The sequence below is a fragment of the Canis lupus genome, chromosome 4, assembly GCF_011100685.1.
Source record: "Canis lupus familiaris isolate Mischka breed German Shepherd chromosome 4, alternate assembly UU_Cfam_GSD_1.0, whole genome shotgun sequence".
Taxonomy (NCBI): Eukaryota; Metazoa; Chordata; class Mammalia; order Carnivora; family Canidae; genus Canis; species Canis lupus.
In genome coordinates, this window is record NC_049225.1 from 60,175,430 (window position 1) to 60,194,337 (window position 18,908).

The 18,908-nt window shown below is 52.5% G+C and overlaps 1 protein-coding gene and 1 non-coding gene across 4 annotated transcripts in view; both read right to left on the reverse strand.

The window, feature by feature from the left end:
* Positions 1–18,595, reverse strand: part of PPARGC1B (PPARG coactivator 1 beta) — a 108,907-nt gene extending 90,312 nt beyond the window's left edge. For all 3 annotated transcript variants that reach the window (XR_005358436.1, XM_038535054.1, XM_038535053.1), the window contains exon 1: positions 18,447–18,595. Coding sequence is in view for 2 of the 3 variants with exons in the window: in XM_038535054.1 (XP_038390982.1) it covers positions 18,447–18,524 (78 nt within the window). In the remaining variant the exon portion in view is untranslated. The remainder of the gene's footprint in view (positions 1–18,446) is intronic.
* MIR378 (microRNA mir-378) lies at positions 15,942–16,001 on the reverse strand. Its single transcript, NR_049320.1, has one exon. It is a non-coding gene; the product is annotated as a microRNA mir-378 (primary transcript).
* Positions 18,596–18,908: the final 313 nt, after the last annotated feature.

Here is an 18,908-nt window from a genome sequence, read left to right on the forward strand (position 1 = left end):
TTATATGAAAATAAAACAGATAATCTCGTATTCAGTTGAAAGGCATTTAAACACACCAAACTGCTAAGATTGGTTGTTTCTTATGGATAAGAGATTACAAGATGGGAGTGACCTCGTTTTTTTCTGACGAGTTAATTCCAAACATTGGAAATTTTTTAAATATTACTTTAAAAAAAATTCTTGGTGAAGAAATTTTAATTTTCATTTAAAATATACAAAATATCTGTTGAACCAACAAACAAAATATAAAATGAAAAAAGGAATTTAAGGCAGGAAGGTATCTTTCCAAAATCTTTTGGGGTTAACAGCAAATTATGGAGCAATTAAACAAATGTCCGAGTTACAGTAAATCGTTTTAAATCTCATCACTTTTTGTTTCCTTTATTATTTAAAAAAAAGGGGGGGGTTTAAATTAACTTGCTTTGTGAGGCTCAGAACAGAGCTTCCCCTGGATATAGGCAGATCCAGTCTCCCGGGCTGACGCAGAGCCAGGCCGCCTGTGCGGGCACCCACCCTGTGCACATGGACCTGCCTGTCAGGCAGGCAGTCACCTAATCCACGGGGCTGCAAAATCCAGCAGCTGGTGAGGGCCTGAGGGGGTTGGGTAGCTCTGGTGTTGAATTGCCTATTGGCCACATGGTTCGGGTAGTGTGGTCCGCTCTTTTTCCACTTGATGCGAGCTTTCCTTAAATAATTGCAGACTTTGTGGTTGAGCCGGCAGGAGCTCTACGTCTAAGACACCAGGGCCCAGGGCCCAGGGCCCAAGGATGGCCATCTGAGCCTCAAAGAGCACCCACGGCCCCCACAATATCTCAAAACTCACTGGCACCTTCCCTCTCCCCAGCTAAAATCTTTCTTAACTGAAACCGAGAGAGCTCAAAGATAGTTTTATAGATCACAAAAGCATTCAAGATGGATAAAACAGCACTGTGGAGAGAAAAAAAAAGGGAAGAAATCAATTTTAGATATAATCTATTGGTAGAGGATTTTGAATAATTTGCTCCTTTGAAAAAACCTGGCCCAAAGTTCCTAATTTTCGCCCAATCTTTCCACCCCCGTGAGTGACTTATCCCAGTGTTCCGTGATTCACTGGGGAGGTTGGAAATCGGGGATTCTCTTGCCTAAAGTTCCTCCTCCTCCTCTGCCTTCTCCTCCTTCCAAACCCACACATTTAAGACACATGATCCCATGATAAATTTCTTCCAACTTGCAGTTCAAAGAGAAGTCAGCACCTGTCACCAGAAAAAGGGACACAACCGGGGAAGTTAAGAACCTGCGACAGGCTCTGCTCACTGGATGTAGGGAAATCATGTTGCCCACCTAAGATGTGACAGGTTGCCTAGCTCCATCTGTCTCCAGGAACAAACCTTCTCCCTCTCTCTCCAGTACCTGGCAGTTCCGCCCCAAGCAGAATTGGTAAGACAGCCCCCACAGTAGGAAAATGAGTCACGGCATGGCAGAGATAGGGAAACTCAGAGCCCAGAAGGGGGCCAGACTTGTCCCCAAGTCACAGAGCAAAGAGGGACAGGTAGGGATGGAACCCAGACCTTCTTCCCAGAGTTCCAAGTACAATGCCATCATCACGGCACTGATCTCCAGTACAGTTACAAACTTCTCTCTCTCTCTCTCTCTCTCTCTCTCTCTCTCTCTCTCTCTCTCTCTCTCTCTCTCTCCCCCAAGTAGGCTCCACACTCAGAGTAGAGCCCAACCTGGGGCTTGAACTTGCAACCCTGAGATCAAGACCTGAGCGGAGATCAAGAGTCAGACCCTCAACCGACTGAGCCACCCAGGCGCCTGTACGAGCTTCTCTATAAACAAACCTCTTCCCTAACTCTAACTTAGAGGAATCAATGGAAATTAGACTTTTCTGAGGGGGAGTTGCAACTATTGCAAAATCCTAACACGGAAGGATGTTGCAACTCCCAGAAGACTGGGGATCACCGCTCCAAGGAGAATTCAAAATAATCCTGGGAACTCAGTCTAAGACAAGGCACAGACAGGAAGCGCTGAGAGGCCCTTTCCAAAACCATCCTTTCCTGACCAGGTGGGTCTTGTGGCCCCCTCCAAATCCACTTTCCCCTCAGGGTGGAGGGGGGCACAAGTCCCACATTCCTGCTAAGTGCCTGCAACGGTGACCTTATTGGGCAAGACATTTCAACATCCCTGGCCGCAGGTTCTTAATCTGTAAAATGGACAAGAAAATCCTCCTGAGGACATGGATTATGGATGTGAAATACCCTGAGAATTTCACAGTAGTATGCTAAAAGGGATAACAGTAAGTTGTAAAAAGAGTAACAGTAATTATTACTATGGCAATACCTATCATTATCATCATTAAATCTATTCAAGGTCTACTCTGTAAAGTTACCAACCTTCTCTCTGCCCCGCAAGTACCTGGTGGGTGTGTGGGGCCTGGCCCCACCACAACAGGGATAGCTGCTTTATCAGGCAAAGGCCTCTGGTCAGGACTGCAGGTGAGAAGCTATGCCCCAGCCTTGTGTCTCTGCTCCATGCCTAGGGCCTGCATGCCTGCACAGACCACAGGGTGATACCACTAGTCCACCTGCCTGTGAGGCCCAGAGAAAACCTAGCCACCTTTCTTCAGGCCTCCCCATGCCCCCCAGCAGCCTCCCGCTAGTTTTCCAGGCTGGAAATATCCTACTTGTGTGTCTTCCTACTTGCTCCTATTGGGTGTCTTCCAGACACTTGGACCATCCCTTACGTTCTTTGTCCTCATCAAGAGTCCTCTGGCCAGCTCAAATCTTCCAACGGTAGGAAGGGAGCTCCTGTCTCCCCCGAGTCACTCACTGATCATTCACCAGCCACAGGATATCCAGGGCCTTATGACAGGCTGGTCTCTCCCTGGGATGCCCCTCCCCACCATGTCAGTCAGCTCCAGCTCACCCCTCCACACTCCGTCTGCTACACAGACTGTCTGGACACTCCCTCTGCACTGGCCACCCTCCATGACCATCTGCAGCTTGGTTCTCCCCAGGCCAGGGAGCAGGACTTATGCAAATCTGTGATCCTAGCTTCCCACACAGAGGGAGTGATTGCTGCATGGAGAGAAAAAGAGGCATCGAATGATAACCTGCAGTCTGTAATTCATAGGGTCGTCCAGTATCCTCCACCAATCTGTCATCAAACCAAGCAGTCGCGCTGTCATTGCTATTATTAATAATACCACCCAGGCACAGCACTCTCTTCAAACACTATTACCTTCTCATTTCAACCACCCACTGAGATACTTACTTTCATCCCATTTTGCAGATAAGGAAACTGAGGCCCAGGCAGTTTAAATAACATGCTCTAAATCACTCAGCTGCTAAAGATCCTAGACCCAGACTGACTCAAATTTCTCATCTTAACTAACGTCTGTTCAAGTCTGCCTTCTGCTGACCCTCAAAATCCAAACCCCAGGCTGAGTCTACCACCTGGAAGCAGCTGATACTGCTCCTCTCTTATTGTCCTGCAGGTAGATCGCTGAAAATTTACTGTGAGGCCATCTGAGCAAAGGAGGCCTTCCTCCTCATTCTGGGGTGGATTCTAAATCTCCCTCCTCCCTCTCTCATGCTTTTCATCTCATCCTTGAGCCTACTCTGCTCTCCCCCATGACTTGGTCCATTAATCTGGGCCAACTGGGGCTCTAGGGAGAAAAGCCTCTGGCAAGATCCCACCACTGTCCTCTAGGTCCACGGGCTACACTGCACAGCCTGCAGACCACCCCACGCCCACACCCACACCCAGAAGCAGGAGACCCCCACACTCCTGCTGGTGGCTGATCCACAAAGTTCAAGTCAAGCAGCTGCTCCCTCAGCCACTAGGACAAAGAGCAAGTGCTGGAGAAGGTGGAGGCCCGGGGTGCTGCTGAGCAGGTACTCTCAACTGTACCCACGGGACAAAGAAGGGCTGTTGCCCAACCCTAGGGAGAAAGTGGTAGGAGGTCACTGGGACACTGGGGTAGGACTCCTAGGGGACAGGGGGCTGGTCACACCCATCTGTGGGGCCCCAGATGGAGAGGCCTGATCAGCAAAGGAGCTATATCCTGGGGATCCCTGAGTGGCTCAGCGGTTTAGCGCCTGCCTTCAGCCTAGAGAATGATCCTGGAATCCCAGGATCGAGTCCCCCATCAGGCTTCCTGCATGGAGCCTGCTTCTCCCTCTGCCTATGTCTTTGCCTCTGTGTGTGTGTGTGTGTGTCTCTTATGAATAAATAAATAATATCTTTTAAAAAAAAAAGGAGCTATATCCCCTAGCCCCACCACTCACCCTCTGAGCCTCAGGTCCCTCACCTGAAGAATGAGGCTTCATCTCCAGGGGTTGTTGGGAGAATCAAAGTGAGCTTACCACAGGGGCTGGTACAGATTAAGGGCTTAATGCAAATTCATTCATTCATTCATTTATTCATTCATTCAAGACACATTCAGTGAGTACCAATCATGTGCTGGGCCCTGGGCTAAGTCCTGGGGATACAGTGGGAACTAGACAGGCGATGTCCAGCCTTATGGAGCCTTCCATTCCCACAGGACAACAGGCAACCAACGAGTACAAAATCATAAATACAAAAGTAGCTGGGAGTGGTGCATATCTTAAAGAAGAGAGAACATGTGCTAGGATAGATAGAAATCAGGGCTGGAGGATCAGGGAAGGCCTTTCTGAGGACATGATGTCTCAGCAGATCTGGAGAGGAGAGGGAACAGCAAGCCATGATGCCTGGGAAGAGGATTCCTGGCAGAGCGAACAATACTTGCAAAGGCCTCACTACACTACCTCAAAGATTACTTTTATTATCACTCGAACTACACTCTGTCTACTCTATAGAAGAAGCTCATAGAGCTGGGAGGACAGTGAACTGGGCATCAGAAGTAGGTTCAAATCCCATTGCTTCTCCTAAACTACCATAAGGCCTGGGACCATGACCAACATTCTCTGATCTTTAAGCATCCTGATAAATCAAAAGTTTCCTGATCTGAGGGTCTGTAGGTAGCTCCCATTCCCTCAAGCTCTTTCCTTTCCCCCTCTTTCAACCTACCCACATCTTGAAGTAATCATGATTTCTTCCCACTCCCCAACTCCCCACCCCGTGAGTGGCCCAGGAGTGAGTAGGTTACTGAGGATCAAGGAAGACAGATATGGGGATGAAGGCAATATTTGAAAACTGATTTGCTGCAGTATCCTATTGAACCACTGAGGCTCCCCGATCTGTAAAATGGGAATACTCCCCTCCTCCTGCCTCCAACCCAGAATTGATGTGAAGATAAGTGGAAATGCAAGATAAGGAAGCCACCCAGCTTTATACAGCCATTAGAAAGGGGTTTCTATCTGCTTTTGGGTCATTTGTATCCTAAGGGCTACCCTGTGGCCTGGGCCTAATGGCAGAAAGGACAGAGAGGGGAGGGAAGGACAGAGTGGATGCCAGACACTCTACAAACAGTATCTGATTGTTTAGGACCAAAGAAGGGGTGTCGTGAGAGGGAGCCTTCTAAAAACATAGAAACTTAAGGGCTTGCTCTCAAAGATTCTCATTCACTAAGTCTGGGACAGCCCCAGACGTATAATTATTATTTTTTTTAATTACACAGTTGATTCTGATACACACTCATGGTTGAGAACCACTGATTAGTTCTACCAACCCTGGAAGGCAGGATGCATTCATATTCCCATCTGGGAGCTGGCTAACGAGAGCACAGAGAGGCTACGTAACTCCTGGATCACACAGCTAAGATCTGAACCAGGCAGTTTGCTCTCATTAATTACGAGGCCACACAATCTGTTTTCTAAGATTTTATTTTTAAGTAATCTCTACACCCAATGTGGGGCTCGAACTCACGACCCTGAGATCAAAAGTTGCACACCCCACCGACTGAACCAGCAAGGCGCCCCAAGGCCATACAATTTCTTGAGGCCAAACATACTCCTAATTCTCCGTGCAGCCCTGAAAATATGAAAAACATCTCATAATAAGAGACAGCATTAACTTTCAAAGAAAGTTTTATGGCGGGACACCTGGATGGCTCAGTGGTGGAGTGTCTGCCTTCGGCTCAGGGCGTGATCCTGGAATCCAAGATCGAGTCCCACATCAGGCTCCCTGCATGGAGCCTGCTTCTCCCTCTGCCTATGTCTGTGCCTCTCTGTGTGTGTGTGTGTGTGTGTGTGTGTGTGTGTGTGTGTCTGTGTCTCTCATGAATAAATAAATAAATAAAATCTTTTTTAAAAACTAAAGAAACTTTTATGGCTAGACTCACTCCTTACTCACCTGGTGTTACTGAGCAATAACGGATGCTCACAGTCAGTTAAGTCTGTAGGTAACTTTGGAACTTTTCCTGCTTTTGATAGACTTCCTGTTTTAGGTGGTAACACCAAAGTGTATTTCCCTCTTCCTTGCTTCCTCCAACAGAGAACGCTGAGCAGAAATGTACCTTTCCTTGGGGACGGCACAGTCTGTATGACTCATTAGCTCTGTAACTTGCATATAGTATATTCAGCAACAAGGAGCCTCCTTGGCCCCTGACGAAAAGGACCCCGTGGCCTGCAAAGCTGTGGTCCAAGTGTTTCTGCCTCTGGTAGATTCTCACCACCCCACCCCCGCCCCGTCCCATGCCTGCATGGACATACACTAATAGAACTGGCTTACTGCTACTCAAGTCATGAGGTGTGGACAGGACAGGCCACACCTGTAAGAATTGTGTGTAAATGAAGAGTCAGTTGGCCCTAAGCAGGAAGGGTAAGGGGTGATCTTGTGTGGAACAGGGTCTTGAGTGGATTCTGAGCAAGGTAAGATTGATATGATACCGAGTTAATTCTCTTGGGCTACAGAGTGTGGTCACTGGTCCCCAGGTGCTCCGTCTGTCCTCTGTCCTTCACCTCCCTGCATTTCCTCCTTCCTTTAGAGTGAGGCTAGCCATCCCAGTCCCTCCAGAATAAACAGATGGGCAAAGGACATAAATCCTGGTGTGAGGTGCTGGTTTCAATCTCCCTGGAAGGTGTGAATTATTTGACCAGGCACCTCCCTGCAGACACTAGACCCTAAAAGCTCTGAGCCCCTTCCCAGTTGGGCCAGAGCAATGCCCTGTAACAGACTGGATTCCTAGCAGTAGTTTAACATTCTACAAAGACCTGTCCACTGGAGGCATGTTCTGATAGGGAGTTCTGGAGGCTCCAAAAAATGTTTGTCGTTGATTTCTTTGTGTGCAAGGCTTATCTTGGGGACGACGGCAATAGGCCCCTTGTGGGGACTGGTACAACCCTTCTCCCAATTCCCCTCACCTACATGTCCTAGCACAGTTCCAAGCAGGGAAAAGGCCTTTGGGGCCAAGCAAATGGTTGGTGAATTTCCTGAAAGATCAAACAGCACTTGTTCATTCAGACAGTGAGTGGACAAATATTTCCTGGGGGCCTATGGTGTACCTGCCACCCTTAAGGCACTGGGGGACCTGATGGTGAACCAGACCAATGAAGTCCTTCTCCTTAGGGACCTCTGGTCCTGAATTGGTAGGAGAACAGTAAAGAATAAAATGTAAGCAAAGGTTATCACAGGCTGGGACCAGAGTTTTACATTTAACAAGGCTCTGGGGAAAGCCAAGGGTAGGGACAAACCCGGCACACGGTGCGCCCGAATAAATGGATGTCTACTCACACAAATCCTCCCCCAAAGCAACTCCTCTTCTGCACCCCTTATCTCAGCTATAGGGATGCCACAGAGCCCCCTGCACTCTGTGGCTTCTCTCCCACATCCCATTCACTCCCACTCACCCCCCCTCCAGCTGAGGCCAATTGCAGAACCTAGGTTCAAGTCCCGCCCTTGCCACTACCTGCCTGAGGGATGAGGGGCAAGTCACTGACCTTGGGTTTGTTGTTGTCCCAACCTCACCGGATGGCAGAGGATCCAACTAGCTAATGTCCCAGCCTAGTGCCTGGTAAGTGGTCATCGAATGTTAGCTGTTTTCTACGATTACCAAGTGGTCATTGAATGTTAACTGTTAATGTAATTCTATGATTACTGTAATTAATAACAATATTCATGAAAACCTTTGCTGACTCCTCACTGCCTGCCAAGTGCAAAGTCCTGAACAGGGTGGTCAAAGCTCTGCCCTTTAGCCAGCTTCCCTGTCTGTTTTGTTTTGGGCCAGTTAGAGGTCTGGGTATAAATTCAGCAGGGTGACAAAATACACAGACAAGGAGGGCACACAAGAGGTCTCTAAAGGACTGTGGGGTCACAGGGCAGAAAGGGCCCACTTAGAAGAGGGGGAATAAGAAGAGGTGGCACTTGTGCTGGGCCTTTTGAAGGATGCAGCTGGGGAATGGGGAGAGGGCAGATCCGTCATGGCAGTTCTAGAGCCTCCCTGGTACAGGGAAGCAAGGACTGCAGAGTGGCACCAGCACAACAGACTCTGGAGCCAGCCTCAACCTACCCAACCGTAAAACGGAGAGAAGAGTAGGGACTACTCCATGGGATTCCTCAGAGATTAGATGTGACTGTGAATAATTTATGTGACTAACTTAGCACGGGGACTGACTCAGTCAATGGGGGCCAGATTGGGAACCCCTAGCACCAAGTCCATGTTCAAATTATTATATTGTTCTGTTCCTACAGCAAGGGATACAGTGTTGCATGGTCTCAGGCTATTTGAGGAACAAATTGATACAGACGGACAGATGGACAGGCATTTGAGGCCTCAAATGCCATACCCAGGAGCTCCCTTCAGCAGGCTGTGCAGGGTAGGCCTGCAGAGGTTTTCAGCTGTGGCTGCTGCAGCCTGAGATCCCCAAGAGCACGGAGACCGGGTCATCCTCGGTGTCAAGGAGCCAAGACAGGGCCCTCCCCAGTGTCCCGGGTACCACACTTCCTGTGAGGAGGTTGGGATCAGAAATAAAGGCTCCAGCAGCCACGTTGCCAAGGCTGTTTGCCATGGCAACCTCAGGGAGCCACTCGTGGGCCGGCTGCTGCAACTGCTCAGGGCCTGGTTTCTCACGTCTCCTAGCTTTCCCTCTGCTAAATGGCTGTGCTCTGCCAGGCAAGCACAGGGGAAAAACACGGCTGCAGAGCTGCTGGGGAGCATCCATCTCAGACACGCAGGGCTCGCCCGGCTGAGTTCCCAGACAGTGGGTCCCAGACAGTGGAGTGTCTGCCATCCAGAGCCAGCCTTGCCCACGCAGACAGAGGCTAGGAGTCCTGTCCTGCCTCTGCTAGGTGGTGATCTGAAGCCAATGGCTGGTCTGCTAAAAACCAGCCTGTTTCCTCACTTCAAGGTAAGGGCATTGAGTCAGACGGTCTGCGTGGCACTCCCAACTCCCTGAAAACTCAGTCTTACGCTGGTGTTTACACCCTCGTCACTGTCATCATCATAGTGGCTACTATTTATTGAGTGCTCTGTGTCAGGCAATGCTCCAAGCATTATCCATCCTCTGTTACAGCCATCCGAAGGGCACAACACTGTCATGCCCAGTATTGGATGCGAGGCCCTGGATGCCATACCAGGAGCTTGCTTCTACAACTGAGGTCAGAGTGGTTAAGCCGCTTGCTCAAGGTCACACAACTGGTAAATGGTAGGCCCCTGGGTTTAAACCCTCTGCGGTGGAACTCTAAAGCTCTTAACCACTATCTGTTTCTTCTCTCTTCAAGCAGCGTCTATAACTGGATTTGGTTTTCTCAAAGTCAATACTGCGGTCCTTGCTAAGGCTGGATGGGATTCCTCTTCAGTTCCCCCAGAAGTACAGGGGAAAAGAAAACATAATGCTCTGAGAGAGAAACCACAGGCCCTCAACAGGATCAAGGACCCAGAGCTCAATGGGAAGGTAAGTGGCAGGCTCTACATGGTACGTGTCTGTTTTCTTACTAACAATGGTCCCCACGGACTGAACATTCCTAAGCACTTTACAGGCATCATTTCAACTTGTCCTACAACCCTCTATATCACAGGCTAGGACCAGAATCTTGTCAGTCCCATTTCCCATGGAGCTTATATTGTCAGTCCCATTTCCCAAATGCAACACCCCAGGTACAAAGAAGCCTCATGCCAAGGCCACAGGGCTGCCTCAAGCAGAGCCCAACCCCAGGGCTCAAAGCCCTCTCAGCCACCTAAACAAATAATTAGAGCAAATGTTTGTTTTCTTACCTAAAAGACTGAGCAGTAATTACAGGCCTTGGGGGATAATTAATCAATGACTTTACCCTCCCATTTATAAAAGTCTCTCTGGTCTACCCTACCCCTGGGCAGCAAATCAGTCTCTGCCCTGAAGAATGGGCAAGATGGGGAAATTTTTTTTCAAAGAAAGAAAGGGCAGGGTGGGAGCCCAGGAGTCTAGCTACCATCAAGGGCCTACAGACCCTGTGCCGGGCCCAGCTCTGCGCTTTAAGTCAGATGCCTCCTCTCAGCCATGTGAACCCAGGTTTCTGACCCTATGGTCCCCCTGACTTGCTTACTGGAAAACCCCAATGAAAGCACCGAAGGAAGAAACACACTCCCCTGCAAGGGGAGTGGGGGACCTTTGGGGTTTAGAAGCTGTGAGAGCAGGAAGCAAATGCAGCCTGCCCAGTGGTAGTGGTAGTGGACTGCACCCCAGCATCCCCACAGCCACCACAAAGCCCAGTCACCTGGGCAACATTGTCTCTCATCCCCCAAAGCAGAGATACCCCCACCCCAAGTCCTGATCCTGGAAAAGAAAGGGTCTGAGAGTCTGGCACCTGGGCTTCCTCCAGCTAGATGGCTTCTCCAACTCTGCCTCAGTGACCCTCTTCTGGAAAAGGGAGGGGGAGAGTGGATCTTCTCCAATGAGCCTCTCAAGCATGGTAGGAGAGGAAGCAGCTCAGGGGTTGTCATTCAAATCCCAGGTTAGACCCTCGCACGCTGCAAGACCCAACAGGACTAACCTAACCCTCTGCACTTACCAAATGGGGACAACAGAACCAACCTGACAGTTATTGGGAGAAACCATGTGCTAATACTAAAAAGTCTCTTCACAAATACACACTGAAATAGTCACGGATGACATGATGTGGTGTGTGGATGGATGAACAAGAGTGGCATGGGTCCGAAATGGCTGAAGCTGAGTGATGGGAGCTTGGGGATTCACGATACCATTCTATGACTGGCTCCTTCTGTAGGTGCTGGACATTTGCCACAGGAAAATGTTTAAAATACAAACCCCTCTTCAGAGACCCTGACACCTCATCACAGAAAACATTCTTTTGCTCAAAGATCTACTTAAATGGTAACCACAAAGCTAGTTCAGGATAACAATTCTCGCCCTCCCAGAATTGTCAACCTAGCGGTAGGGACAACAGCACGCAGACGTGGGGGGGGGGGGGGGGGGCGGGGACAGTAGGTAGTACCCTCCACATGAGTGGCAGAGGCACAATAGCTGACTTGAAAGTCTTTCCCTGGAGGGCAGGTGTGGGGATGAGGTTGAGGGGCAGCCTGAAGTGCAGGGGGGCTGTGAATGCATTTAGGTGGTGGGGGTGGAGTTGTGGGAGCATATTCCAAGGCCATTTCACAAGCATGTATCACTCTGTCCCTTCTCAGGAACACACAGACTGCGGATAACAAAAGGAGGAGCAGTGTCTGCCCTGAAAAGGTTCACAGTCGAGCATACTCATCCACTCAGTGAGGATTTAGAGTGGCTGAGTTCTAGGCACTTGTCTATTCCCCGTGGGAAAAATGGAGAGTGAAACAGACCAAGATCCTTGCCCTCATGGAGCCTGAATTTTCAGGCTGTGATTTCTTAAGTGGTTAAACTTAATGGAACTTAAAATATCTTTTATTTGGTCCTTATTACCTAGCACACATTGTGCTAGGCATTTTATTAATTTTAAGATTTTTATTTATCTATTTATGAGAGACATGGAAAAAGAGGCAGAGACATAGGCAGAGGGAGAAGCAGGCTCCCTGCAAGGAGCCAGATGCGGGACTTGATCCCAGGACCCTGGGCCCACAATCTGAACTGAAGGCAGACGCCCAACAACTGAGCCACCCAGGTGCACCTATGCTAGGTGCTTTAAATCCATTTGTCAGGGGATCCCTGGGTGGCGCAGCGGTTTGGCGCCTGCCTTTGGCCCAGGGAGCGATCCTGGAGACCCGGGATCGAATCCCACATCGGGCTCCCTGCATGGAGCCTGCTTCTCCCTCTGCCTGTGTCTCTGCCTCTCTCTCTCTCTGTGTGACTATCATGAATAAATAAATAAAATCTTAAAAAAAAAAATAAATAAATCCATTTGTCATTAGGTGTTCGTGGACTTCTCACAACAGTTTTAAATGATCCAAGTGGAGAAGTTATGGGATCCACCAAAGGTCTCACAGCCAGCACGGCAAACGCGGACAGGCCCCCTTCAAAGTGAGTGCAGTGGCCCACGCAAGGGACGGAGCAGCTGTGCCCAGAGGGCAGGGAGAAGCCAGCATGACAACAGTGGCACGGCAGCTGGGTCAGGAAGGATGAGTGGTAGGAATGGAAGAAACAGGGGCAAAGGAGACAGACAACAGCAGGAGGAGCCTACCCTTCCAGGAAGAAGACTCATGACCTACACTGCAGCGGACATATCCCCAGGGGAAAGCAGACAAATCAGAAAAAAGTCAGGGGCCTACCTCTCTGACTTCAAGTACCTGAAGGTTCTTGAACATTGGGAATCAACTTTAGGCTCTAATGTGAAAGTACTGGGGAGCTATGGGTGATGTGTAAGCAAGGGAGTGACATCAGATACGGACATCTGCTAACTACAGGAATCCCGCGTTCACATCTGCTAACTACAGGAATCCCACGGTAGTGAAAGGACAAAGATCTAGACCAGAAGAGGAAATGCATAGAAAGGGCAATCCAATCCAATTGATTCTGCAACAACTGAGTGTCAGTTGAGTACCTAAGAGGAGAAATAGGAAATGGCCCTGCTCATTCTCTTCCAAATGACTTTATCTGGGTTTCCTTCACCTTCACATAAAGAATTATGCTTCCCCTTTTTACATAAAAAAGATTACATGGAATTATGCTTCCTTTTTTTTTTTTTTTTTGCATAAAAAAGACTGCACGAAGGGGAGTTTGCATTACACTTAATCCTGCCCTTCTGAAGTGCTTCCAAAGAGAATTCCAAGTTTCCTGAGCAGTAAGCTGCTACTCATTTTGCAGACATTTTATTATTTTACGCTCAATCCTGAGTCAGGGCTACAATCCCCATTTCAGAGACTGAGAAACTGAGGGCTTTAGGAGTTGTCTTCTCTCTATGCATCGTGCCTTCATTTGCTCAAGGTGCTAGAAAAACAATGAACAGAAGTAGAGAGTAGTCCCTGCCTTGCGAACTTGGAGTCATGTGGTCTGAGAACCTTGCCTCTGATCCTGGTTCTTCTACTCAGTCCAAGGCAGTGGAGTAGGGAGACTGTGTTTAGCAAGCCAGTGGGTTCTCTGAAACTGTGAAATCCTCATCTGTTAAATGGTAATAATCATGGCACCTACACATTGTAGACTATTTACAAGGATAAAATGTAACAATGCAAAAGAAGGCTTGGCAGAGTGCATGGCATCTAAAGGATGCTCTCACAAATGTCATGGGTGATGCAGGAGGAAGCTAGCTGTTAACACTGCAATGTTCATGTTATGACCTCACTTCTAAGCCCAAACCCCCATTTGCAAAGCTGCTTCTGACTCAAACCAGTATTCCTTCTATTATCCCAGAGAGAGAGGGAAAAGGGTGACTCATCCCCTGGCAATGGTGGAGCTTCTGGCTGGCCTGCACCAGCTGCAGAGAGGAGAGCCCCAAGGTGAAGGGGAAATACGAGCCCCTGGGGCCCCATTGCTAGGCCACTGCCTTTCCTGGTTCCGAGGGCATCCTGATCATTAGTACCAGCCAGGGAGCCCCCAGTGAAATCGGAGCCCCCGCCTCTGGTAGACGAAGCCAGCAAACCTGTCCCCTTCTGGGCTCAGGTGAATAAGTTATTCCCCCTATTCTCGCACGGGTGAAGGGTGGACAGAGGCACCCAGCCAAGGCTGTGCTACACCTGCCCCTCCAGATGCCTAGGACTTTGGCTTGGAGAAGAAGTTAGCCCTGGCTTCCCGGACTGTGGAAGCAGCACCACTGCAGACCTAGTAACCCATTAGATGTTCAACCCATTTCCTGATTCTCTGCGTGATGGGGCCCCCTCTATGTACTCAGACCCAGGTCTAGAACAATGAGGGGACAGGATACCAATGGAGAAATGGGCCAAATTCACAAGCATGAAATTTCACAAAACAGAACCCCAAATGGCCCATGATCATATTAGGGGGGGAGGGGCATCCCAAGTGATCAAAGAAATGCACATTAAAACAAAAGGGTAAAAGAATTTATTGATGAACAGACTGGTAAAAATGAAAAACAATTAAATACCAAGAGTTATCTGACTGTGGGGAACCAGGCATTCCCACACAATGTTGGTAAGTGTGTAAATTAGCACAATCCTCCTAGAAGGCACTCCAGAAATGTGTTTACCAACCGCCTGCATAGTTCCTTTGTCAGAGTAATTTCACTTCTAGGAATTTAAATGAACGAAAGAAGACATATGCAGAGACATTCATTTCAGCGTGGCTTACAAGAACAACAACAAAAATTATAAACAAATTAAATGACTAACAACAAAGGGCTGATTAAATACATTTTGGTTCAACCCACAATGAAATACTATATAACCATTCGGATATTAAGACATGAAGTAGAATATTTATTGATGTGGAAAGACAATCACAGCATATTGTTTGGAAGGGGGGGGAAAAGCAAATTACAACAGTATGATTCCAAGTTACAATGAATATATAATGAAAAACTCCATTTTTGTGTAACAGATATAATCCATAGGAATCGATAGGAAAGAAAAGCCTGGAAGTATACATAAAAATTAACAGTGGTTACCTTTGGGTAAGATTACATACTTTCCATTTTTTCTTTATGCCTGCCAGTATTTTTCTAACAACTCTACTACTAACTATGTTTCAATGATAAGAGATTGGACCACATGATCCGTAAAGTTCCTGCCAACTCTGACATTTGGGGCATCTATGATTGATGTCCCAAGTGACTTCAAACAACCCATATTTAGTGTGGGCTTACTGTGTGGCCTTTGGAGCTCAAGTCATGGCCCACAGCTGTAGCTTTCTTCATTCCTCTCTACCCATGCTTGCTGCCCAGCTGTCCTGGGGGCCAGCCTAGGAGGCTCCCCCCCTCCCATCCCCCCTGTAATTCACCTTCGGACCCCCAGACCAAGGGCTGAGCAAAGGAACTCAGTCAGCATGGTGGCAGGTGCCAAGGGGGCACAAAGATAAAAGGCACAACTCTAGTTCTAGAATCCTACTGGGCCACAGGACTCACACAGAAAAACTGCTTTTGCTTGGTTGTATAACACCGACTACAAAAACCAGAAGAGAGAGAGAGAAAGCAGGGCAAGCCAGGGAAGGAAGGCCTGCTAGAGAAGGCCATGCAGGAATGGTGGGTGAGGGCAATGGAGGCAAGGGGCACAGGCTGGGCAAAGGTGAAGCCAACCCAAAGTCCTCTGGAATACATGCCCCAAACCTTTCCAAGAAGCTTTCACAATCTTTGGTCTGCAGAATTTCTGAACTTTGGCCCGAATGGGTAAAAAGTTAATTCTCCCAAACAGAAGTCCTCCCTCTATCTGACTCTGGATTAGCCACCAAAGACAAGTCCTTGGGATAAAGACAATAAATTACCTTTTTATTCACTCTCCCCACCCCTTCCCTTCCAAAGGGGGAAATGGAGGGGAGGACCAGGGAGGGACTGGAGGAGGAGAGGTAGTCACAGGAACAAGCAGACATCTCGCATGCAAGCAGTGCTCACCCCCACCACCTCGACCCGGTCTCCTCTTGCGGCAGCACCAGCCCCATTTGACAGATGGAGGAAAGGAGGCTCGGAGAGTTAAAATGGCTTGCTCTGGGGTCACCCAGCCAGAGAGTGGGGAAGGCGACTCCACTCAGGCCTTCTGACTCCAAGTCCAGTGCTATTTCGAGGTAACACACAGGACCTGGAGTCAGGAGCCCTGGGTGGCTCTGTCACCCGCTGGCTGCGTGGTCCTGGACAAGCCGCTCACCCCTCGCAGCCTCTCTCCCCAGCTGTAAAATGAGGAGGCACGCGATGGCCCGCCCAGGTCCTCTTCCGGCGGGGCTCTGTGAACCTTCTAGGGGTGGCTGCAAAGCTTCCCTATCAATTACATTTCCCAAGTTGGGCCGGCGAAGATCACCAGAGGAGCCTCGGCCCGTCACGTGGTTAAATAAAAAAAGCAAACGTCCCAGATTAACTTTCACTGTGCTGCTTCTGCTGACACCTGATTACCCAATTTTCTAGTATCCCTGGGTGAAATATCCCTGCAGGGGAGGCCCGCTGGGCGGCTCGAAGGACAAATAATGAATTATCGGTGAGCCCAAGAACCCCCAGTGATGGAGTTAAGAACCGGGGTGCAGACTGACGGGTTCTCGCTACAGGGGGTCCCTGACCGAGTCTCCGGCAATCTCAGGCACCCCCAGACCAGGGCGAGGACAGAACTTTCCCAGGGGCACCTCGGTCCCGCCTGCACCCAGTCCCCCGGGTCCCGGGCTGCCCGCAGGCCCGGGTCGGGGGTGGGGATGGGGGTGGGGGTGGGGGTGCAGGGGGGAGGTGCGAGGAGGGCGCGCGGGGGGGATGGAGCCGGGCGGCCGTGGCACCGGGGCTGGGATCTGCCTTCCGAGCAGACGTGGGCGCGGGGCTGGCGACGGTGCCGGTGACCGCCGCGGGAGCTCCACCGCAGTTTCGTCAGAGGTAAAGGTACGCGCCCGGCGCGCGCGGCGTGTGCACACACTCACACACACCCGCGCGCGCAGCCCGCTCATCACACCCTCCCCGCCCCCGCCCCCGGCCCGAAGAACGCGCGGTCACACGCCGCCACCGGCCCTTCGGCCCCCGCCCCGAAGCCACCCCGGCACGCCCGCCACCGACCACGAGGCCCCGCGGCTCCCCGCGCAGGGCTGTCTGCGGCGAGCGGGGCCGGCCCTCCCCGGCGCGCGGCGGCCTCCTCTCCGCGGCACCCGCCACGCCGCGCCGTCCCGGCCGCCTGGGGAGCGGCCGCCCGGAGCCCAGCGTCTCGGCGGCGCGTCCCCTCCGAGTCGCGGTCTCACGGCTCGGAGTCAGCTTGCAAGCCTCTCCCCGCCCACCCGGTCCCATGACAGCTGCTGCCGCCCAAAGACAGGCAGATTAGAACGAGAAGCAAAGTTTCCCTCTCTCTCCTCCCACCGCCCGCCCCCCCGCCTCCCCCCTCCCTCCCAGTGTTATGCAAAGCGAGCCGGCACCGGCGCTCCGACTCCAGGTACCAAACCAGCCCTCGCGAGCCGCGCCCGGTTCCGCCCGGCGGCCCCTCTCCGCGCCCAGCCGTGCGCCCGCATCCGGGGGCTCCTCCTGGCCTCCGCCGCATCCCCAGCCTCCCGGCTGCCCGCAGCGCGGCGCCGGGAGGGAAAGCCCTAACTATGGGGCCAAACTTTACGCTTGCAACAGGCATGGGGTGGGGAAAGCCAGGGAAGGGTGGGGGGCGCGCACGCCTAGCGCAGGCATTTTCGGTGGCGGCTCGTCCCGGCAGCACCCCCCCCCCCCGCCCCGTCTCCAAGTCACCAGCTCCCTCGAGCCCCCCCCCCCCCGCCCCGGCACACCAGAGCACCCTCTCCTGTCACGCGCGTGTCGCCGGTGGGGCTCCCAGGCGCAGCCAGAGCCCGGGACGCCGCCTCGCGTTCCCTTCCCCCAGCATCGCCGAGCGCGCACCGGGGCCGCGCGCCGCAGGGGGACCCAGGCGCCCCCAGACAGTCTTTCCACCCCCATCCTGCCGTGCTTTCCTCCCGAGGGGCTCCGCCGGTAGCGAAACCAGGAAGGTGCTGTCCCCGCCCGCATGCCCACGTGCCCCGCAGCCCCCTAAGCCCTCAGCCGGCAACTGGCAGGAAACTCCGCGCCGCCGGCGCCGCCGGGGAGCCGCGGGGGGCCAGCAGCAGCACGCGGGGCGCGGGAGACCCGAGGACCGGGGCGCTCCGGGGACGGGGGCAGGCGCCGGAGCCGGGGCCCTAAGTCCACGTGAAAGTACGGCAGCAAGTGCCGGGAGTCCGAGGGCGCGCCTCCGACTCCCAGGGCCAGCCTAGGGGTCCCCCACACCTTGGCGCCGCTCCACCTCCCCGAGGAAACGCGGTACCCCCACCTCTGCCGGCAGGGGGGTGCGGACTCCCAGCGACCGAGGCCAGACCCTCCCCGGCGGCCGTAGCGCCCCCACGCCCCGGCTTGCACGGGGGGCGCCTCGGGCCCCCTGCCTCCGTGGCAGGGCGCATCGCAGGGCGCAAGGAAGGGGGGCTCTGCAGCCGGAGCCCCCGTCCCCCCCGCTGCGCCCACCGCCGCCTCCCGGCCTCCGCGGCTGCGGCGGCAGCCCCCGCAGCTCAGCACCCCTGCCCCGGGCCCGCGGCCCCTGCCGGCCGTACCTGCGCGTCGGCGAGATAGTTGAGGAAGAAGGAGGAGAGCTCTTCGTCCAGCAGCGCGCCGCAGTCGTTCCCCGCCATCTTCCAGCCGCGGCTGCAGCGTGCGGCGGAGTCAGCGCCGAGCCGGCCGGGGGGAGGGAGCGAGCGAGCGAGCGAGGGAGGCGGGAGGAGGGAGCGAGGCCGGCGGGAGGCGGAGGGCGGAGCTCGGGCCCGGGCTGCCGCAGGGCCGCTGGCTGCGGGGGCGGGGCCGCGCGGGGCCCGCGCGAGCCGGGGGTCGCGCCCCCGCTCACTGCGCCACGTCTGGCTGCGCGGTGCTCCCCGGCAGCTCCCCGGCAGCCCCCCGGCCCGGAGGGAAGCGCCCGCGGCCGGGTGACGCTGCCCCAGCCCCGGGCCCGATGCCTGCGCAGCAATGCGGGCAGCCCCCCGCTCCTGCCCGAGCGAATCACGTTGCGTTAGCGCTGGGCG